At 40.8% G+C, this 22,837-nt stretch overlaps 1 protein-coding gene across 7 annotated transcripts in view; it reads left to right on the top strand.

The window, feature by feature from the left end:
- The window catches only part of LOC121313202 (protein CBFA2T1), a 43,230-nt gene that overhangs the window by 16,435 nt on the left and 3,958 nt on the right, over window positions 1-22,837 (top strand). For 6 of the 7 annotated variants that reach the window (XM_041245512.1, XM_041245511.1, XM_041245508.1 and 3 more), the window contains exons 2-10: window positions 441-578; window positions 1,751-1,992; window positions 3,343-3,432; window positions 6,037-6,218; window positions 8,400-8,650; window positions 10,020-10,114; window positions 16,724-16,925; window positions 17,570-17,638; window positions 21,354-21,544. In XM_041245512.1, coding sequence (XP_041101446.1) covers window positions 464-578; window positions 1,751-1,992; window positions 3,343-3,432; window positions 6,037-6,218; window positions 8,400-8,650; window positions 10,020-10,114; window positions 16,724-16,925; window positions 17,570-17,638; window positions 21,354-21,544 — 1,437 coding nt within the window. In that variant the 5' untranslated portion in view covers window positions 441-463. The remainder of the gene's footprint in view (window positions 1-440; window positions 579-1,750; window positions 1,993-3,342; window positions 3,433-6,036; window positions 6,219-8,399; window positions 8,651-10,019; window positions 10,115-16,723; window positions 16,926-17,569; window positions 17,639-21,353; window positions 21,545-22,837) is intronic. The other variant, XM_041245509.1, reaches the window with a different exon arrangement.

Genomic DNA, 22,837 nt, shown 5'->3' with positions numbered 1-22,837 from the left:
CCACCAAAACCTCACCTGTACAGCAGAGCATCAGGTTTTTCAGTCCAGGCTGTCAATAGGGAATTCATTACCTTCTTTTCTCTTCTGTCTTTGTTATTATTAATATTAGTATTGCTCTGAAATATCACAGCATTAATATAGACAGCCGTGTTCTGGGGCTTTGTTTGTACCATGGGCAGCATCTGCCTATAGTGTAGAAAAGAAGGGAATGATAATTCAAGCGTTTTCTTAATGAGGCGGTGCCATCTGAGGCTCACCTTTTAGCAATGCTTTGATTAGGGGTGTAAATCTGAGACGCATAGCCCAGCCACTTGTTATTTTACTGCCTCAAGTGGTTTGTTTGTGCTCTGGGCTTTTTTCTCTGTCTTGTTTATCGACTGTTCATCCAGATATTTCTGCAAATAATTCATGTGTTTTATTGATCTTTCTGTCTTTTCCAGATCGCACTGAGAAGCACTCCACAATGCCAGACTCACCTGCTGATGTGAAAACACAATCCAGGTTGACACCACCAACAATGCCACCTCCTCCAACCACGCAAGGAGCTCCAAGGACCAGTTCTTTCACCCCGACCACATGTAACTATCAACTATCAGTGTGTTACAACTTTTTACACTTGGTATAGGTGTTTAGGGGATATTAGGGAATTTCCCTTCAAAACTAACTAAATCTGTACTTTTCCTCTATTCATTTTTTTTTTTTTTTTTTTTAAATAAACTGCATGTTTGGCATTTAGCAAACTTGAAATCTACCAGCAATTATCAATTCTGAAGTCTCAACAAAGCTGCCACTTTGCTGTTAATGTGAATAATTGCTAACAGATGTAATGTTAAAGATATGTTATTATTATTTTTTTATTTAGCAGACGCCTTTTCTCCAAGGCGACTTATAGAAACTAGGGTGAGTGAACTATGCATCAGCTGCAGAGTCACTTACAACAGCATCTCACTCGAAAGGCAGAGCACAAGGAGGTTAAGTGACTTGCTCAAGGTCACACAGTGAGTGAGCTGGGATTTAAACCAGAGACCTCCTGGTTTCAAGCCCTTTGCTTTATCCACTGGACCACATAGCCTCATAGTGTCCATTGTTGTTGCAGCAGTATTATGGGAGATGGAAACATAAATTATAGTGTATAACACCATTTTTGTATTATTATTGTTTATCTATTTGTATCAATAGTCAAATACTCTATTATTATTATTATTATTATTATTATTATATTATTATTATTATTATTATTAGTAGTAGTAGTAGTAGTATTATTATTATTATTAGTAGTAGTAGTAGTAGTAGTATTATATTGGAGTTTAGATTATTGGTGTATGGTTCAGAGGGATTTTCACAAAGGGGGTTTCATTTCTGGAGGTTGGTAGCATTAGCCAACATCGTAAAACCAGAGAGGATTAAGATTGAGATGTGTTAGAACAACTACCTGTCAACCACTGTCTGAGCTCTCAAGGCACCTTTCAGTGCTGTGTTTAACCAAATCTAATGCTTTGTCCTTCACCATCTATCAGCACTACCATAGAGTCTAGTTTAAAAAGACAATCTACTTTTGTTGTGATGAGTTCAGTCCTATCCAGAGGGGGTCAAATGTCAGACTGGGGTATCTGTTGTAAATACTGTATGTAAAATATTTACCAATAGTGTTTATAGTATGTTGTACATGTGATGTAATATTGTGTTTTGTGGCCAGTAGTATATGCCTCCACTGCTGTCGAAATAATTTCCTTTCCTTTTATTTGCACAGTAACCAATGGCACCAGCCACTCACCCACAGCATTAAACGGAGCTCCGTCTCCACCAAATGGGTTTAGCAATGGACCCTCCTCATCCTCTTCCTCATCATTAGCCAATCAGCAGTTGCCACCTGCCTGTGGCGCACGGCAGCTCAGTAAACTCAAGCGGTTCCTCACCACACTGCAGCAGTTTGGCAACGACATTTCACCGGAAATCGGCGAGAGGGTGCGCACATTGGTGCTGGGGCTTGTGGTAAGTCCACACAAATAAAAGTTTATTTTAAGTGCTAGTAATAGTGCTACTTTTATGAAGAGTGTTTAAAGAGAAATACAAACAATACAAACATTTCTTTGACAAGAATTTTGACTAGAAGTTCTTCTCAATGTCTTTACAACACCTAAGTAGTACAGTACTAATAATTGTGCGGTTTCCAGAACATATGCTAAGGATCCTAAATGGAAGTGGAATTTATTTTTTTAATATAGTAAATATATAGACATGTACAGAACTACTGTATCATCTTCCAACTTGAGGAATAGTTACTGTTGGTAATAGTTTACAGTATTGTAGGGTTGCAGGGGTAAACAAGACATTTAGGCAACGATCGTCATTATGGCTAGATGCTGTCTTTACAAGTCATAAAAATTGCCCCCCAGGGCCATTTTCTTTCTTTCTTGAGTATCCGAAGTCGTTTTTATTTTATTTACAGTATCCCGACGCTAATCTTAAGTATGTCCTCCTGATTTCCTTGATTGCCAATCTACAGTTTCCTTCGTCCTCCCTAATTCTCAGTTTTTCTTCTTTTGTTAAAAAAGCATGACACACTTAATTAGAGCTTGCAATCCTAAAGAAAAGCTCAGGAGAATTCATAGCTGTCACAATAAGCTTCTGCAATCTGTGTGAACAGATGTAAGAGTAAAGTAACAAAATTTAGGTATGGGAAATAAGGCAATGTGGGGTTTTGTGGTGTTGTTTTTTATATTGTCCCTTTATATAAAAAAAAAAAAAAAATAAATATATATATATATATATATATATATATATATATATATATATATATATATATATATATATATATTATATATATATATATATGATATATTACAATAAAAAAAAATAAAAAAATTTGATTAACCCATAATATTACTTCTTCTATGATTAAACTGATAAACTAGCAAGCCTTAGGTAAAGATTTGGTTTTAAATTAGAATGAAGACTCTACAAAATGTAACAGTAAATGCATTAAAAAAAAAAAAACTGTTAAGCGCATCTATTTAAATACATTTTTTTTTGTTCTATACAAATTTAGTAGCATAGTTTAATACCAGACCCTGCATTTCATGTTACAGATGAATTTATTTTTATGCACATTTTCCCTCTCGAGGCAATGTTATGGGATGTGTGCATACCCTAGACAAAGGAGGAACCACTATACTTCACACAACATAACACATGTTCACTATTAAGGGTCCTACATTTTCAATCATGCAGTCTTATACAAGATATGATTTAGCTTCCAAGCCCTAATGTCATTATAACAGTCATATATTTTTTTCATATTTATTTATGTATGTATCTTTTTTTTTTTTTTTTTTTTAATAGAACTCTACCTTAACCATAGAAGAATTTCATTCCAAACTGCAAGAAGCTACGAATTTCCCACTGCGACCCTTTGTCATCCCATTTCTGAAGGTATTGCTCAACTCACTAATCTGGAAACTATTTAAACAGTGCTGTAGCTAAGTCACAGATGTGCATATTTCTTTTGATTTTTTTTCTTTATGAGAGTAAATGGAAGAAAGAAGTAAGCTGAACTGTAGTTTCCCCCTCTCCTATAAGCGCTAATGGTTACATGAACTTGAGGGTCAAGTGCTTTGAATTTCTCATTTTATGTGATTTTTTTTTGTTTTCATTGTTTGATTTTTATAATCCAAAATGACTGAACCAATGTGTCCTGTTTTGTTCAAGGGGTGACTGTACAGGCAAGAAACGGTTTCCTTATATATTAAGATTTAAAAGCTTTGGGTCACCAATTAGGATGTTGTTTGAGTCAAAACAAAAATGAATTATGGTAATCTCGTTCCTCAGAAACGCATCACGACAGCTACTGAAATAAAGTTTGCACCTATTGTTGTTTTTTTTTTTTTTTTTTTTTTTTGCGGGGGACTATGGCTGCCCTTTCACCACCCCCTCACAACTGCCTTCATGCAGGGTGCACCTTATTCTTCAATTCACCTACAGCAGATGTGTTGATGAAAGCAACAAAGTAGCCACAGAATCATAAAAAGCAAAAAAAAAAAAAAAAAAGTATCGATGATTATTACTTTATCCTGCTTTTTGCTCAGAGTTATCGTCTCACCACATATGATAATATTTTTGTCCGGAGCTAGAAGCATTCAAAGATACTTCCAGATTCCTCTTTCAGTGCTGCATGTCATATGGTTACAATATAATTTAGTTGGGATGGTTGGAATCAAAGATGCAACTTTTTTTTTTCTTCTAATTTTAGTGCTTTTCCTCAAAGGAGACGTTAATGACACATACCATATGTTTGTGGGAACATGGGCCTTAATAGTGCATTCAAACGCAGCTGTAACAATATGCATTAAAGTCTTGTTTTCATTAGGCTAATGTAACCCACAGACCCACTCTTCTATTTTGCATTTATGAAGAAACATTTACTGGAAGGATATTAGACACAATCCTAATTAACTAATCTAGCACCAGAATTGGAGCAAACTAAATTGAGTCGATACAATTAAACCGATTCTGTGAAAGCTTCTCATTCTGTATCATCAATACAAGAAAGTCTGACTTCAAGGCATAACCTCTGAAAAAGAAAAACATCAATAAACTAGATTGTTAACAATCGTTTATCTTGTGCCAATTGTGCAGCTTTTGTGTGCAGAATCTGTGCATTTTAAACAGTTTGGAAGCAAGTTTGGAATTTTAATGCTTATTGAATGTTATCTCAAAATGCAGAAACTGACATTTTAACAGGTCCACAATGTGTTTTTACATGGCTTAATAAAAACAGTTACAAGAGATCTGCTTTTATCATACTAGTGGGCCTTGTTTTGTTTTTGTTTGTTTTTTACATATATGGTTTCCTCCATTATAAATTAATGACAGAAAAATGTTGTCAGTGGCAAAGATTGCATTAGGCGCTGCCAAAAACATCTGTATGCAAGATGTTGAGCGTGTGATTACATTTTCCTAATGATCACTTCAGGAATGCTTTGCTTTGAGATTGCTAGACTAAAGCTGTTTCCTCAGCTTAAGCTGTGCCAGTTATTTACATGGAATTAAAAAAAATAAAAATAAATAAAAAACATGCTGAATTAAAAGAAGGGTGTATTTAAAATTGAAAACTGTCTGTAAACATATCTGTGTGTGTTGAGGATGTGGTTGTTTTGTTCAGTGGTGTTGATTCTAGGATTTAATGCCAGGACTCTTTTTTTGATATTTTGTATCTGTATTTTGGCCAATTAAACCCCACACAGTGTCACTAGGTGTACTGTAATGTCCATCATAAAAAATGAATGGCCAATAAGCAAGGTCATTCATTAGTGCTGTTAGGCAGTTACACTGGGTACATTTTCTTTCTTCTCTTGGTTGTATGATATGAGGTTACTATGGTATACTGGACAGCAGGCTCCAGCCTCCAAAGAAGCGTTGAGAAGAGGTTTAGTATCTCATGTGAAAAACAACTAGCTAAGTCATTTTTGAGTGGAACAAATATTAAAGGGTGTCGGTGGACAACAACTTCTGCACTGTCTTCCTTGTATCTGAAATGTAATACCACTGTGATTACATTGTAACTTAAGCTGATCAAACTGGAATTGCAATAAAACACACTTTTCCAATCTAATGCGCTTTTACTGCAGTGAGATATTGACCAGTACCTTTCTTTCACAATTAAGCAAATGCATAAGGAGCAAGCCATCATGGAAGTTTTTTAATGGAAGAGACCAACAGTATTATATTATGTTACCAGCAGTATTCATGTAATTCTATGTCTGCAGTTCTGGAGCATTATTCTACACTTTGTAGTTTATTTTTTCATTTGAATGCATCTTCAGTGCATTTAAACTACATGTGTGCTTCATTGATTAATTTTTAGACAAGGCAAAGACAGTGAATACAGCCTTGTATTGACTAGACCTCAAAAACATACACCACACAGATGCTTTAGTAATTGAAAAGGCTCTAGTGTCTTGTAGCTGGGCAGAAGAGCAGAATGTTTTGCCAGCGGTTCCTCATTGGTTCGTGTTTGTGCCACGCTTCTCCTCCCAGGCCAACCTGCCATTACTTCAACGGGAGCTCCTGCACTGCGCAAGGCTGGCCAAGCAGAACCCGGCCCAGTACCTCGCACAGCACGAGCAGCTGCTGCTTGACACCAGCACCACCTCACCTGTCGACTCCTCCGACCTGCTTCTGGACGTCAACGAAAACGGCAAGAGGAGAACACCCGATAGGTGACTTTGCTGCCCTAGATTTTAACCCCCTCCCCCCCCACACTGTTCTGCTGGCTCAATATTAAACACAATAGAAGTAAAAGTGGGTTATTTGTCCTTTGAGTGATTTGTCAAAGTATATTGTTGTTTTTTCGTTCTTTTTTGTTGTTGTTTTGTTTTTTTACAAGGCACGTCTGCATAAGTGTTTGGGTTTTGTGAGTGCACTATACATTAGTTGGTGAGTTTGTGTAAGAGGTTCTTGTTTTGGAATATACTATACATTAGTAGGCTTGTTTGGGTAGGAGGATGTTGCTTTTGACAGAGCAAATTAATCCCAATGAAAGACAGAAATGTTATTCTTGATTGTACACCTATGTAAAAATACAGATAATTAATAAAGGGCAATTTAATACATTTTCCCGTATGCCACATCTATAGGGTTTCCTTTGTGTCCATGTCTGTAAATAACTGGTGAATCATTAGCTCTAGATTTTGGATATGCAGGCTGGAAAGTTTAGATTTCTGATTAAGGCTACTACTGGTGAGATGCTGTGCCTGAGTGCTCTGCTGACTTTGCTCCAAGTTTAAGTGATCCATCTGGAATAACTGTAGAATACATTGGACATTGTTTACTCCTAATATAACCACATGCACTATAAAAGCCCAAAGTTACACTTCATTGCTTATTTAGTAAACTCTCACACAATTAGTAGGGGGAAGAAAGAAATTTCTGGGAAATTTGCGTTCCACGTTCTAATTTCTGTTTTGAAAATCTTGGTTCCATGCACTGTACCTTGGAGCCTGGGGATATAGATGGCAGAAATATAGATGAGGCACTCTACAAAATTGGCTTGCTAAGCTTTTTTTTTTTTCTGATTTTTTAAAATAAGCCAGACAATGTTAATAATAATAATAATAATAATAATAATAATAATAATAATAATAATAATAATAATAATAATAATAATATAATAAATGTCTTTCATTTTTATTTTGTTTTATGAGAATAACCAGTTCAAATTCTTACTTGACAGGAATTACATTTTAGAGTTTAGAATAGATGGGTACATGTAAAAATGCTACTTAATAATAAAATAAGTAAATATTCCTTTTTTGGTGGGGAGTATTTTGGTACATATGGTCTGCTATGGATGAGCAGTCACAGTGAGATTTCAAGTCTATTAAAATGGCTCATTAAAAAGTTCAATCTGTTTCTGTAATAACATTGGGAACCATCCGTCATTAAAACAGTGAAAACTGTTACATTGGAAGAGTGCAGAATTTTACAGCAGCTTGTTTATGGAAAGTCATAGTGGTGCGTTGTTGGTACTAGTTATGGATCCTGGAGATGTCAGTAGGGATGGCATGATGGCAGGTTTAAATGCTGAAACTGAACAAAACACACAGCTTCCATTTAAATATGTTGCAATGTACAACATGTATACACAGTGTAATACTTTCAGCTAGGTAGTACCTTGTTATACTTGTTCAGTTGTAAAACTACCTTATACAGCAACTATGCTTGACTATATATGCTAGTCCTTGGAGGATTAGGGTCCATGTCTGGACTTGGTTTTTTGTCTTCAGCACTGCAGGGAACTTTTAAGTTGATGGAAGTCTTCATTTATAGCCTCCGAAAAAGCAATTGAAGATAAATATCCCTGACATAAACAATACATTGTTTTTTTGTTTTTTTGTAACGAACGGTGGAAACACTTAAGTAGATAAACAGTTATAATATAATAATAGCATTATTTTTATATAGTGCTTTTCATAGTGGACCACCATCACAATGTGCTTTACAGAGGTAGGCTGCGAACTGTGCATTATATGCAGAGTCACTTACAATAGGACATTGTAGTGTATCTAAATACTGGGACATTACTTAAAATAAGGCTGTCCCTGGCTTACATACATTTACATACACAAATACTGTTTTATTATTCATTAGTCAAGATCAGGAGAGATACAGCAGTTAAGAAGGAGAGTGATGTATAACAATATAAAAAGCATGGTTTGGTGCAGAATTATTGTGGCAGGTTTTTATTTGCTTGAGAAAAGTGGCAGTTATTTGCTTAACACAGGTAACTCAGTCCAGAACATTCATTAATGTTTGGCTCAACAGGGAGAATGTGTTAATTTCAAATACCAATACCTTGTGTGTTTGACTGTTGTTTGTTTATTTTCATTCTTTTCATGCAGAACCAAAGAGAACGGCTTTGATCGAGAGCCTTTGCACTCAGAGCATCCCAGCAAGCGGCCCTGCACTATTAGCCCCAGCCAACGGTACAGTCCAAATAACGGCTTATCATACCAGCCCAACAGTCTGCCTCACCCCACACCGCCTCCACCTCAGCACTACCGTCTGGATGACATGGCTATCGCTCATCACTACAGGGACTCATACAGGCATCCCAACCACAGGGACCTCAGGGACAGGACCAGACTTTTGGGTAAGGAACAGGGGACAGATATCCAGTATGAGAGACGCTACGATGAGCAGGAATGGAGAGAAGCCTTCCATGCACTCCGCTTGAAGTGGTTATAGCAGATTAAAAAAATACATACATCTTACCTGTTGTAGGTCAAACATGTGTAGTTTTGAAAGAAACACATGATTTCCATTACAGACGTCTCTGCTTGCATGTTATACTTAGTCTTTCACGTCTGTGGTCATTTCACTTGAGTGACTTGCTTTTTATTTAGAATAGCACACAATTTTAATTTTTTTGAATGAAAATGTTTGCTATAAAGTATACCTTTCAAAACCGTGCATATAAGATCTACAGTACATAGCAAAGGGAAGTGTCCAGAAAAAGCTATAGAATCAGCTGTAATACCTTTAAGCAAGGTCCCAGGAGAAGTTAATTGGAAGTGTACTAAGAAAACTCAGTGCCTACACCTACCTCAGTGGTTTAGGGGGATCCATGAAAAAAAAGAATGTTGACCATGACTTTCTGCATTCTATTGCTGCAGACTCCAGACTTATTGTATAGCTGAATGCCTTGAATGGTCCTAAATGTTTGAGCTCAATTCATTATTGATAGGGAGTGGAGTTTCTCCCTGTCAAAAGATAAAAGCCGACCATGTAAGCAGTGCCTGCAGCAGCTGAATGAGAAGCAGCCATTGACTTGCTGCAGCTGGGGGAAGGGGAAGCTGAGGGGGGCAGGCAGACTTCCAGCTGCACCTGTCCCACCTTCCCTGCCTGGCAACTGCACTTATAAGACAACAAGGGCCAGGGACAAAAAATAGTCACAAAATAATAATCAGTGCTGAATGAATAATTAATACGTAATTGGGACAAACCAGGGTGTCTCAGTTATTTGGTAAATGACGAGATTTTACTTTTCTTACTAAGAAATGACGAGATCTTACTAAGCTGCTGGATAATGTAGTGTATTGTAGGTAGATCTTGTGTTGAGTGAACTGCATTGTTTCTAGAGTCAGGTAATAAAGTTGCCCAAGCAGCCCGTTTGCTTTCAGTTTGACTCCAGCGGTGCCTGAAGATACATATTGGCGAAATTCGTAATAGACTACATATTCGGTTTTGAAAAAAAAAAAAGTAGTAGAGAGAATGAATTTTCCCAATAATATGTTTAATATTACTTGTCAGCCCCTTTGTGAGTAGAATGGGCTGAGACTTGCCTGTAGACAGAATTGGAAAGTAGATGTATTTGATGAAGAATGGAAGTGTCGGGTTTAGTGTAAGTGATGAGAATTGCAGAGATGATCATGACTCACTTGATGGATAATGAAAGGAGAAGAAAAGGTTTCCAGTCAAATGGCTTAGAGTGAGTAAAATCATTTTTCCATTCTTGGCAGGGATGCATGGCACACGTCAAGAAGAAGTGATTGATCACCGGCTTACGGACAGAGAATGGGCAGAGGAGTGGAAGCACCTTGACCATGTAAGAAAAGTAATAACATATTTTATTTCTCAGAATATATGTTTGTATGCATGTGTGGAAGGGTGGTGGGCAATTCACTGACACAGGAGACAGACAGGTGAATTTGGCAACACCGCACAGGTGCTATTTTTTCTTTAATCCCGCAGACGGCTCTGTGGGTCCGTGGTCTGATTTACCGACGATGGTGAACAGAACCACGGGCATACCAAGCGATGGTACACAATACCGGCGCCCTTGCAGGTGCTTCGAAACAATAATTCAAAACAGAAGGCACAAAGAAACAAGGAAAATAAAACAGTAACAAAACTACAAAGAAAAGGTGCTGCACTTTGCAGCGATATCCCGGTCGCCGCTGCCCGTGCGACCCAGATCACCATCCTACGTTGCCGGCTAACTAGCCTGCTCTGATATACTAATCGGGTCTGCCCAAGGGTTCCCCGCCCTCAATGTCTCGCTCTGAACCTCCGTTTCTTTCTCTCCCACTGGTTCTCGGTCGTGGACCAGCGCTTCCACACTCTCGCCGCGTTTAACAGGCCTGAGGAAACAACAGAGCGTTAATTTATAGGGCTAACAATCTCCCAAGACGCGCCTCTCAGCCATTCAGAGAGGGGGAAAGTCCACACACCCACTTTCCCAACTCCCCGTGTCACTGCCATGACTCACAGGCGGTTGTTGGACGACTGCCGCCCTCTTCCTGCAGCTCTGTGAACGCGCCAGCAGAGTCAGCACAGATCTCTCCCTGTTACATATCCTTCCCCTCAGAATGACACCACCGGTTCATTCGAAAATCTTACACCCCCATGCCTTCCCGAGAGAAAAAGTCTGCGTTTTGATGCAACTTTCCTGCTTGGTGGACTACCCTGAAGGCATAGGGCTGCAAGGCCAAGTACCACCGTGTGATTCTGGCATTGCTATCTTTCATCCGGTGAAGCCATGCTAAGGGGACATGATCTGTAACCAGGGTTTCGCCCCAGGAGGTAGTACCGGAGTGACTCGCCTGCCCATTTTACTGCGAGACACTCCTTCTCGATGGTGCTATAATTTTTCTTGCGGGGAAGGAGCTTCCTGCTGATGTACAGGACTGGGTGCTCGCTTCCCCGAACCTCCTGCGACAACATTGCCCCGAGACCTGTCTCTGACGCATCCGTCTGCAGGGTGAACCTCTTACCAAAATCCGGGCTGCATAGTACTGGCTCACTACACAGCCTCCGCTTCAAGGCGAGAAAGGCCCTCTGGCACGATTCTGTCCACTGAACCGTATTTGGGGCAGCCTTCCGGCTGAGGTCTGTCAAGGGAGCAGCGAGCGTAGAGAAGCTCGGGATGAACTTTCTATAATAGCCCTCTAGTCCCAAGAAAGAGCGCACCTGGGTTTTTGTTGTAGGAACCGGCCAGTCAGCCAAGGCTTTCACCTTAGCAACTAGCGGTCTGATCTGGCCGCCCCCTACCTGATACCCCAAATACTCCAACTCACTCTTCCCAATGGCACACTGCTTTGGGTTAGCAGTGAGCCCCGCCTCCCGCAAGGATTGCAGCACCACCGCCACCTTACACAGATGACTCGGCCAATCCTCACTGTGGATAACCACGTCATCTATGTAAGCAGCGGCGTACTGCTGATGGGGCCGCAAGATGCGATCCATCATCCGCTGGAAAGTGGCGGGTGCTCAGTGCAACCCAAAAGGCACGGTCCTAAATTGGTACAACCCGAAGGGAGTTGAAAACGCCGTCCTCTCTCTAGATTCTGGAGTCAGAGGTATCTGCCAGTACCCCTTCGTTAAATCCAGTGTCGTCATAAAATGAGCCGTGCCTAGACGCTCCAGCAACTCATCTACTCGGGGCATTGGATAAGCGTCAAATTTCGATTTCTCATTGATTCGTGTGAAATCAATACAAAATCGAGTTGACCCGTCTGGCTTATCGACTAAAATGATCGGACTGTTCCAGTCACTTTGGGACTCTTCTATTATCCCCAGTCTCAGCATTTTGTCAATTTCCGCTTTTACGCTCAGGTATATGGTATGGCCTCTGGCGAACTAGCGCCCCCGGCTCAATATCAATGTGATGATGGGCTACTCGAGTCTGCCTCGGGACGGAAGAGAAAATGTCAGGAAACTCCTGACATTTCTGCGTTGGTGTCAGATTCTCAGCAATCTGTACCGATCCTTTTCTTGCCAACACAGAAAGATCAGGTCCCAGGTCCGTGATGTCATCTGCATGCGCCACTAACAATGCCTCTGGTTGCAACCAAGGCTTTAAGAGGTTGATATGATAAATATGTTTCTCTGTCCGTCACTCTGGCTGGCAGATCCCATAGTCCACCTTCCCAACCTGGCATGTAACCTCAAAGGATCCTTGCCACTTAGCCAAGAGTTTCGACTCAGAACTGGGTAATAACAGAAGTACCTTATCCCCTGGCTGAAATGTGCGCAACCGGGCTCCTCGGTTATATTGTGTCTCCTGTCTGTGCTGTGCCTGCTGCAAATTGTCATACGCCCATTTCCCAACAGACTCAAGACGCTTGCGCAGGTCCAACACATACCAGACGGTATTGGTGGAATTGTCCTGCTGCTCCTCCCACATCTATCTGACCAGATCGAGCACGCCCCAAGGTCTCCGCCCATACAACAGCTCGAATGGTGAAAACCTTGTGGAAGCCTGGAGAACCTCTCTGATCGCAAAGAGAAGGGGAGGAATCAGCTGGTCCCAGTAACGCAAATCACTACGAATAAACCTGCGCAACATGCTCTTAAGGGTCTTATTAAAGCGTTCCACCAGACCGTCGGTCTGAGGATGAAACACCGAGGTCCTAATGGTCTTAATTCCCAAAAGCTTACATGTTCCGCGGATTAGCCGGGACATAAAATTGGTGCCTTGATCGGTTAGTATCTCCTTGGGAATCCCCACCTGGGAAAAAAAACCTTTACAAGCTCGTTGGCAACGGACTTAGCGGACATAGATCGGAGGGGAATAGCCTCTGGATAACACGTGGCATAATCCAGAAATACAAGTAGGTGGGTGTATCCTGCCGCGCTCCTCTCTAATGGCCCAACTATGTCCATCCCAATACGCTCAAACGGAGCTTCCACTAGGGGAAGTGGGGCTCGTGGAACGGCTCTAGGGCTGGCCTTTTGACATTCCCCACACCGCTCACAAAACCGTTTGACATCACCATCCAGCCCCAGCCAGAAGAACCGTGACACAAGCCTTGCTTTAGTTTTATCCCTTCCCAAATGACCGGACAGGGGAATAGCGTGAGCCAGCTTCAACAAATCCTACTTAAAGGACTGAGGAATGAACAACTGATGACGCACTTCACCGGTCTGGGGTAATTTGTCAACATGGTACAGCAGGTCTCGATCAATTTCAAAGTGGGGGTACGTGGCGGCGCGTCTGGGCTCGACTACATGACCATTAGCCACCGTCGCTTGGTCAAAGAGCCTGCCCAGCACGTCATCACGCCCTTGCTCGAGTTGGAAGTCACAGGAGCCGGCTAAGAAATCAGCTCCCATGGCTTCCAACTCGGGGTCAGGTTGATCCCGAGCAGAGGCAGCCGAGCCAGACCCCTGCGCTGGCTCCGCGACCTCCCCTCGGACTCTTCACCAACCGCCCCCACCTGAAACTTCTCCAACTCCCTCCATTGCCAGCCCTCATTCTTAGTGATCCAGCACTCCCGTTTAGTTGTACGGGGTTTAAATTTATGGCAAAACCATTCTGGATCGTGAAAGGGAACGATCTCTCCAATTACTTCCTCTTTCTTCGCCAGTAAAGAGGACGGGGCTGTCAGGGCAGTCAACCAATATTTAAACTGCAGTCAACCAATATTTAAATTGCTCACAGTCCCATCCCAGAACTACTGGTACCGGCAATCGAGGACATAATCGTACCTGCACCTGCATCACCTGCTGGCCAATAGTCATACACACATTGATCTTGGGATAGGAGCGGACATCCCCATGAATACATTTAATATGCACCCGTCCCCATATACGTTTATGCCCCGGTGAGATTAGGCTCTCCTGTACTAGAGACTGACCACACCCTGTCCAGGAGAACCTGGGTTTTTGTACCATCCACTGTCACAGGAATAACAAAACCCGTGTGCTGAAGTGACTGAGGTAATTGAACGTGCCTACCTGGTCGGCTGAGGTCACACTCCATCACAGGGCAGTCCCGGGCGAGGTGGCCCACCTCCCTGCACGTCCAACACCTCGGTGGGCTGGTTTCTCTCCCCGAAGTTTTGGCAAAAGGGGGAAACACTGGAGCTATAAAAGGGGCTCGCCGATAAGGCGTCTGCGCGAGACCCCAGTCCGACACTGCCAACACCCACTGACCAAATTCTGAACTACCCCTTCCCCCGAGTCCCCTCGCCCTCTCCGGGGCCAGTTGAGGGGTCGATCCGGTAGCCGCACTCCTCCCAGACGTCCGCCTCCTGGTACTGTTCTGCCAGTTCGACCGCCCGATCCAGAGTGTCTGGTGCCTGTCGCTGGACCCATAGCTGAGGTCCCGGGGCCAGACACTCCAGAAACCGCTCCACCACGACCAGCTCCACCAACCTGGCTTTGGTGACCGCGTCCAGGTTCAGCCAGCCCATGGCATAATCTTTTAGCCGGTGGGCAATAGTGGGGGTGCTCCCCCTCCGCAAACTGCTCCTCCCGGAATTTCTTCCGGTAGCCCTCCGGGGTGGTTCCCACACGACTCAGGAAGGCTGCCTTCAGCAGGGGGTAATCCAGCATGTGCTCCGGGGACAGCGTCCTCGCAGCTGCTTGAGCCTCCCTGGTGAGCTGGGGCAATAATCAGCTAGCCCACTGGACTTGGAGCCACCCGGCCGAGATCGCCATGGCCTCGAACACATCCAAGTAGGCGTCAGGTCGATCCTCGGTCGTCATTTTGGTGGGTCTCTGTAGGGAGTGGTCTGGAGCTGCGGGTCTAGCCGCCCCCTGCACTGCCGCGGTGAGCGTCTGCCGCAGGAGGTCCATCATCGCGGCAAACTGGGTAGCATCCATTGCCAGTCTGCTCCTTCTGTAAATACACTGCTTGGGGCAGTGCCAGTGAATCTCACTTCTGACACCACGTATGGAAGGGTGGTGGGTAATTCACTGACACAGGAGACAGACAGGTGAATTTGGCAACACCGCATAGGTGCCCAGTTTTATTTCAGGGTGCTATTTTTTCTTTAATCCCGCAGATGGCGCTGTGGGTCCGTGGTCTGATTTACTGACGATGGTGAACAGAACCACGGGCATACCAAGCGATGGTACACAATACCGGCACCCTTGCAGGTGCTTCGAAACAATAATTCAAAACAGAAGGCACAAAGAAACAAGGAAAATAAAACAGTAACAAAACTACAAAGAAAAGGTGCTGCACTTTGCAGTGATATCCCGGTCGCCGCTGCCCGTGTTACCCGGATCACCATCCTACGCTGCCGGCTAACTAGCCTGCTCTGATATACTAATCAGGGGTCTGCCCAAGGGTTCCCCGCCCTCAATGTCTCGCTCTGAACCTCTGTTTCTTTCTCTCCCACTGGTTCTCGGTCATGGACCAGCGCTTCCGCACTCTCGCCGCGTTTAACAGGGCAGACCTGAGGAAACAACAGAGCGTTAATTTATAGGGCTAACAATCTCCCAAGATGCGCCTCTCAGCCATTCAGAGAGGGGGAAAGTCCACACACCCACTTTCCCACCTCCCTGTGTCACTGCCATGACTCACAGGCGGTTGTTGGACGACTGCCTCCCTCTTCCCGCAGCCCTGTGATCGTGCCAGCAGAGTCAGCACAGATCTCTACCTGTTACAGCATGTGATAAACAAGTATGTTTATAACTCTGTTTTGATTAATACATGTGATACTAAGTAGGGTATGTAACAAAATATGTAACTGTATATATTGCTATGCGCTGACTTGCACATAAAAAAAAAAATATTATTGAAGAGAGTGAACTTATGAAGGGTCCTTACTGTCAGCATGGCCAAACAATGATTTCAATTATTGAATTATCGAATTGTGGCCTTACAATAATTGTTGTTTCCAGTTCAATAACGTCAAGCACTGTAGTGACAGAACCTGAATAAAACTAAACAAATTGTAGCTCAGCAAACTGAATGTTTTTTTTTTTTTTTTTTTAATGTTTGGGATACTGTGTTTGACACAACCTGCATGTTAAAAAAGGTCCATTTTTTCCAGGAATTAAATTCTAATCACATCAGCAATTGTGGCTTATAATACACTTTAGCATAATAGTCAGTAGTACAGAGGTCTCCAGCTAAGAGAACACCCCTCGGGAAGCAAGCAAAGTGTTCTTATAGCCAAAATGTAAGACAGAGCTAGCCAACAGACACAATATGAATCAATAAATAAATAAATACATACATATGTATGTATTGGATAAAAAGCTTAAATCGCTATGTACTATGAAATTTGCTGGTGGGTGTGTTTAGTGGTATCACAATGGCAGAGGCAAAAACCTGTTGCACACTTTGTAAAGGGAGTACATCTGTGCTTGCAAGTCGGCTCTATTGATCACTTTCTTATGCTTGCTGACCTGAGTTACCACAACCTACTTTTATACAGCAACATTTCACGCAAGTGCTCAGCATTCTGTGATGTTGTTCTTTCCTCAGCTGCTGAACTGCATCATGGACATGGTAGAGAAGACGAGGCGCTCTCTTACAGTCCTGCGGCGATGTCAGGAGGCAGACCGCGAGGAGCTCAATTACTGGATCAGGCGGTACAGCGATGCTGAGGACCTCAAGAAAGGGACGAGCACCAGTACCAGCCACTCCAGACAACAGAGCCCTATCAACACAGACCCCTCACTTCCAGGTATGTGGACAGCAGCTCAAAGGGGAGAGGTCTAGATAGACTTAACTGCTTTTGGTCAAGACGGAATTTACAGTCAGATTAATGATAATCGTCATTGTTTTTCAGATGTCATCATGTCCATGTTTAGTGTCCAAAGAGATCTGTGCCCTCCTAGTCCTAGTTATAAATGAAACACACATGGTTCTTTTTTCTTTTTCTTTTTTTTTTACTTGATTGTCCATTTACAGTACAGTTCTACTCTTCTTGCTCAGATTAAATATATTTGGTATGTGTAATATGTGCAACAAACCTTTTTTTATTTAAAAAGGGGTCAAAGTCAAATCCTGCTTTTTTTAACACAAACCTAAATTGTAAATGCACCATCATGAAATGGATTATTTCTTATAATGCCTGACTGTGAAACCACACCTGGCTGGAAATACTCAGTTCATAAGCCATTGTTTTTAAAGCCTAAGAGTGTGGTAAGTGATTTCTATCTCTTGCTTCTCTGTTTGTTTTCAAAGCTGACACACTCATTTTCTTTTGGCTCACACTGTTACAGTTTGAATTTGTGATATGTTTTGATAGGGATTCCTGTCGTGCATTGCATATTATTAATGTCACTGGACCAATGCGCTCTGAACAGTGTCTTGAATGTTTTTCAGAAGCTCACCGCGAACTCCTTCACAGGCCCACCTCTGGATATGTGCCGGAAGAGATCTGGAAGAAAGCTGGTGAGAATGATAAGTTGTGCATGTTCTGTTTGAATGGGTATACAACACAATTAATGCTAGTCACAATGGACTCACTCTATTACAAAGCCAATGAATAGGATTGTTCTGACAGTTTTCCTAACAGCATTTTGAGGGTGTAGCTAGAGAGACTTGAAGAAACTTTTTGTTGAATGGCATAAACTAAAAAAAACTACTCAGAACACATTTAACTGCTCCTTCCTGTAAAGTATAAATTGGTCAATTTACTGTACGTACATATTCTACATATAATTAAAAACCTCATTTAATTATATATTTACAGAATCAGATTACAATTCAGTGTGAATGATTCAGTCCCTAGAAATACAACTCTGCTATATCATTGCAGCTAGAATCACTTCATGAAATAGCATCTTACTGTAAATGTGAAGTCTTACAAATTTTGTAAAATACTCAAAAATATACAAAAAGTACTTCAGTATCTTACACTATTTTAAAACAAATACAGAAGTGCTTTTATTACATTGCAATGCACTACCAGGAGCACATCATGATATATCAGCACTTCTGCCACATGGTGTCATTTATAAATAAAATCAGTATGATCACATCTGTATACAATAAGCACTTTATCAGACTTCATCAATTCTGCAAACCAGCAATGGGCCTCTAGACATCATATAAAACCAGAAGCAACCTTGGGAATACAACACCATAGCTTAAATCATGTTATCATGACAGCTGACCCACATCTAGGTTCATAATGGATGATACTTTGGATTCAGAAAGATATCACGTTGCCCTGCCACTTTATCTATAAATTGTAGAGAATGTAAGCTATGTAACTAGGAGTCAGCTTCAGTAAAATATTATTAATCCTAAATGCAGATAAGCCTTAATTTAGACTGCTTTTCAGTTTCATGAAATTGATAATACAAATCAGACTCTGTGTGTATCTGTCTCTATATTCAGATGTGTTTTTCAAGTGATTGGGGAATGTTTGCAGTTGGTAATAAATATTCAAGCACCTTGCAAAATGTCCTACCAATTCTCTTTACAGATCTGCATGTCCCCTTGGGACTAGAATAGAAGTGCATAATTTAAATATAAATTGCCTGATTTACATATACAATTAGTCAAGCTACAGCTTTGATCGTAAGCAAAAAAATGATTATCCTGTGTTGCCACTTAGATGGAATTTGAATTTCATCTTGAATATTCTATTTAAAATGGATCCAAGTCACCCAATTCAAGGGTATAACATTCCTTTGGTAAAAATAAATGGATACATTGTTTCTGTGATTTATTTTAATTCAACGAAACAAAAAAATACATGTAAAGGATGTAAAAAACATTCTGTTTATTCCCGATAAAACGTTCTCATATAAGGAATCTCTCTCTCTCTCTCTCTCTATATATATATATATATATATATATATATATATATATATATATATATATATATATATATATAGAGAGAGAGAGAGAGAGAGAGAGAGAGAGAGAGAGAGAGAGAGAGAGAGAGAGAGAGAGAGAGAGAGAGAGAGAGAGAGAGAGAGAGAGAGAGAGAGAGTAACGCAGTGACTGAAATCAGGGACAACACTGGGGGGTTGAAGGTAGTCTTCAACAGGACTTGCCGTTTATTAGTTTCAGATTTCAAACAAAACAAATATGTCGCTTCATAGGACATAAAAGAAAAAGCCTAGCTCTGCACAGAGCTCTAACTGAACACAAACTTCCCTAACTACAGTTGGAACGGTTAAGCCGCTTATCCAACAAACAAACCAGTGAACAACCAAACAGTAAACAACCACAGGGTTATTTTCTTTGCTAAGGTCTTGTCCCTTTTTCCCCAGAAATAGGTTTTTTCACTTGCCTTTTGTCTTCCAGACTCTCTCCACTCGCAATCACCCAGCACAGACAAAGAGGCAGCTTATATCTCTTGCCTGATTAGCTAATTAGACCCAGCTTGTTCTCAGCTGCTCCTATTAATCAGCTAGTTAAGCATTTGGGGGAGAGAACTGGCCCACATCCCCCTAATGACCATTCTGAACATAACCCTTCTTTTCCAATAGTTATGATCAGGCGCTCTCCGGGAACAGCGCCCTCTTCATTCTCAAGCTGACATACCTATTTTCCAACACCATTCCACACACCTTATTACAATATATATATATATATATATATATATATATATATTCATTTATATATATATATATATATGTCTCAGAGTCAACACCCTTGTTTGAACTATCACCCCATCCCCATGTTTGACGAACGTAAATTTTTCACCGTTTCTAATAACCATGCACAATAAATAAATAAATAAAATAAATAAAAATAAATGTGCAAATTATGCCTGAGGTTTCAAATCTCACACTTCAAGTAAGTAGAACAAGCTGTGCAGTACATTAGTTGCTCTGTGCATTGATTGAATAAATTATAAGCACTGATCCGACAATACAGACTCTGACTCCGATTGATTACGCTTTCCTGTTAAGCTACAACTTTTTTTTTTTCATTACAATAGACTTCAGCTTTAAAGGTTAATGTGTATTTTATGAATATTTAAAATGACATTACAGTGGACTTACACAGCACCCTTTTTTCAGGCAAACCCTTTACTTTGTATTTCACCGTTTAACACTAGAACCACCGCGGTTATGCTTATACCTAAAACTGCCGTCAGCAGTCATTTATGATGGTTACATTTTAAACGACATCAATATTAAAATGAAAGACAAACTATCGGATACAACTCAGAAGTTCAAGCATAGCATGTCAAATACCTGCACAGCCAAACTGCCGTATTTAAACGAACAATTAAACATAAAAGGGGTTATTTTCTAACTTACCACATATAAAGCACTACTTCAAAAAATGATAAATTATAATAAAATAAACATTTCAAAAGCAACTAGTGTGTAAACATGTATATGTACGTACACAACTGTAAAAACAAAAGTTGTTTTTAATTTAAAACGAAAGTAACATGTGTGTCACTCAGTGCAGCACAGAATCCAGGTTGAGCTGCTGCAGCCTGCTCCTGCTTTGTAGTTTTCTGATCAGTTTCTGCCAAAGAAGTAACTGCACTTCTTGAGTGTAACTGTGTGCTGTGCTTTACCTTTTGAATTTGAAACATGCCTAATTCTAAACATAGTCTATTTATCTAATGTTAAAAATATTATAGTTATATTGCTTGTTAATTTGCCACTTTTTTGAGTCAACGCTCCTCCCACACTTTTGCCTAACGTCAACTCTATGCCATGGGGCGTTGACTCGGCAGAATATAATATTATATTACAGTTTGCATGTACAGCACTTTCTCACATGACTAAGGCGTATATTGATATTCTGTAAAAGTTTTTTTTTTTTTGAAACGCACATTCTAATTAAACAGAAAATGTAATTAAAGTACTTTTTAAGTGGATTAAACAATTAGGTTCAAACACTTAATTAAAACACACTGCAATTAGTTTTAATAGGGTGTTAATTGGTGCTGGATTTGCCAAGTTAATAATTACCACTTATTTGGTTTTCAATGAATCATTGTCATTTTACTCTGAATAAAAGAGGGCATTATTATGGTTAAACTTATTCAGGAGGACTTTCCTTTGTTAACGAGTGTGCTGTAGTTACCTTGTAACAGAAGTCACAAATGGTATTCCTTATTTTTTGACACTCTCCTTTTAATCTGTTCTTTGACACTAAGTTGTTTCCCCACCATGGTTTTCAGAGGAGGCGGTGAATGAGGTGAAGCGGCAGGCGGTGTCAGAGCTGCAGAAGGCCGTGTCCGAAGCTGAGCGGAAAGCCCACGAGATGATCAGCACAGAGAGGGTGAAAATGGAACGCACCGTCGCCGAGGCCAAGCGACAGGCTGCAGAGGATGCGCTGAGCGTCATTCACCAGCAGGAGGACTCCAGCGAGGTGGGGCTCCCCTCTTGCACTCACTCCTGAGGCAGGCAGTCACAATCAATCCTAATTTGCACTGGACCCTCTTAGAAAGGCTCTGCTCAGGAGCCCAACTTTGTGAGTGTTATAGCCAGGCTTTGTGCTACTCCCTATGTTTTCCTTGCAAAAGTATTCAGAATACTCCAGTATTGTGAATATGATTATTCTGAATAACCTTTCAGAATATTCTGTTTCTATTGTAAGCCTGTATTTACATTTAGTATGCAAAACACAGGTTTTGGGCAGACAAGTGCACAGATTACAGGTGAAGAGTATTTACTTGACCAAGTACTTTGAGTTATTCGTTATAGTTGTGGATAAACACTTATATGTTATTTAAACTTATTACATTCCAAATAATACACACTTTATTTATTTTTAATGTGCAGTCACGTCAGTGGAATATGCCAACAATTCCACCTATTTCCTTTAATGTATTTGGGGATGAAACTCCAGATAACTGTTACAACATCAACTTTGTGAGTGAAGACAGCAGTCGACCTGAAAGCTAAATGAAATAGAAGAAAGCAAAGATTCAAAAAAGAACACACACAAAAAAAAAAAAAAAAAACTACAGTATGGGCTGTTAATGTACTTAGACTGGCTTAAAGAAAAAAATATGGACATTCATTTTAAGGAAATAACTAATCTCAACAACATTAAGGGAATTTTATGCCAGTGCAGAAAGTTCAACTGGGGACCAGTATTCAGTCTCCAGTTTTATAAAACTGAGCTGGACTAAATAGATATTTGCTGACAGCGAGTTTAAAACCAGCAGTAATGTATTTGTGTCTGGCCTGGATTTGAAGCGTCTGCAGGAAACTGCGCTGTCCCCTGACACCGCGGTCAGATTTGTGCGTGGATGCGAGGGTGTCTGACAACTAACCAAATCAGTTGAGAGCCAAAAGGATGAAAACAGACTTGAATATGTGTGCCTCGCATATAACGAGGACAAAAACTTACCTCAAGACCCGGCTTCAGCATCCATCACAGCTGCTCCCCTGCTTTCCTCAGTGTCATCTGAAGTCATCAGCTTATGCTCAGCCCTCTAGTTTAGATATGACGTTTTCATTGCAGAAATTCACAATAAACGAACATGTGCAATTTATTTTTAACAAGTGAACAATAAATTACATTAAATTAAATTTGGGGCATATTATACTGCAGATGTGTATGTTACACTCATAGTCAGGATTCAGTCAGTCACTGAAAACAAATAAGCATTTTGTGATCTAAGCATTGATAAATGATCAAAGAACGAAATGAAAT

This window comes from Polyodon spathula, chromosome 3, assembly GCF_017654505.1.
Source record: "Polyodon spathula isolate WHYD16114869_AA chromosome 3, ASM1765450v1, whole genome shotgun sequence".
Taxonomy (NCBI): Eukaryota; Metazoa; Chordata; class Actinopteri; order Acipenseriformes; family Polyodontidae; genus Polyodon; species Polyodon spathula.
The sequence above is the reverse complement of the archived record's forward strand: the minus strand, read 5'-3'. Positions and strand labels throughout refer to the sequence as shown.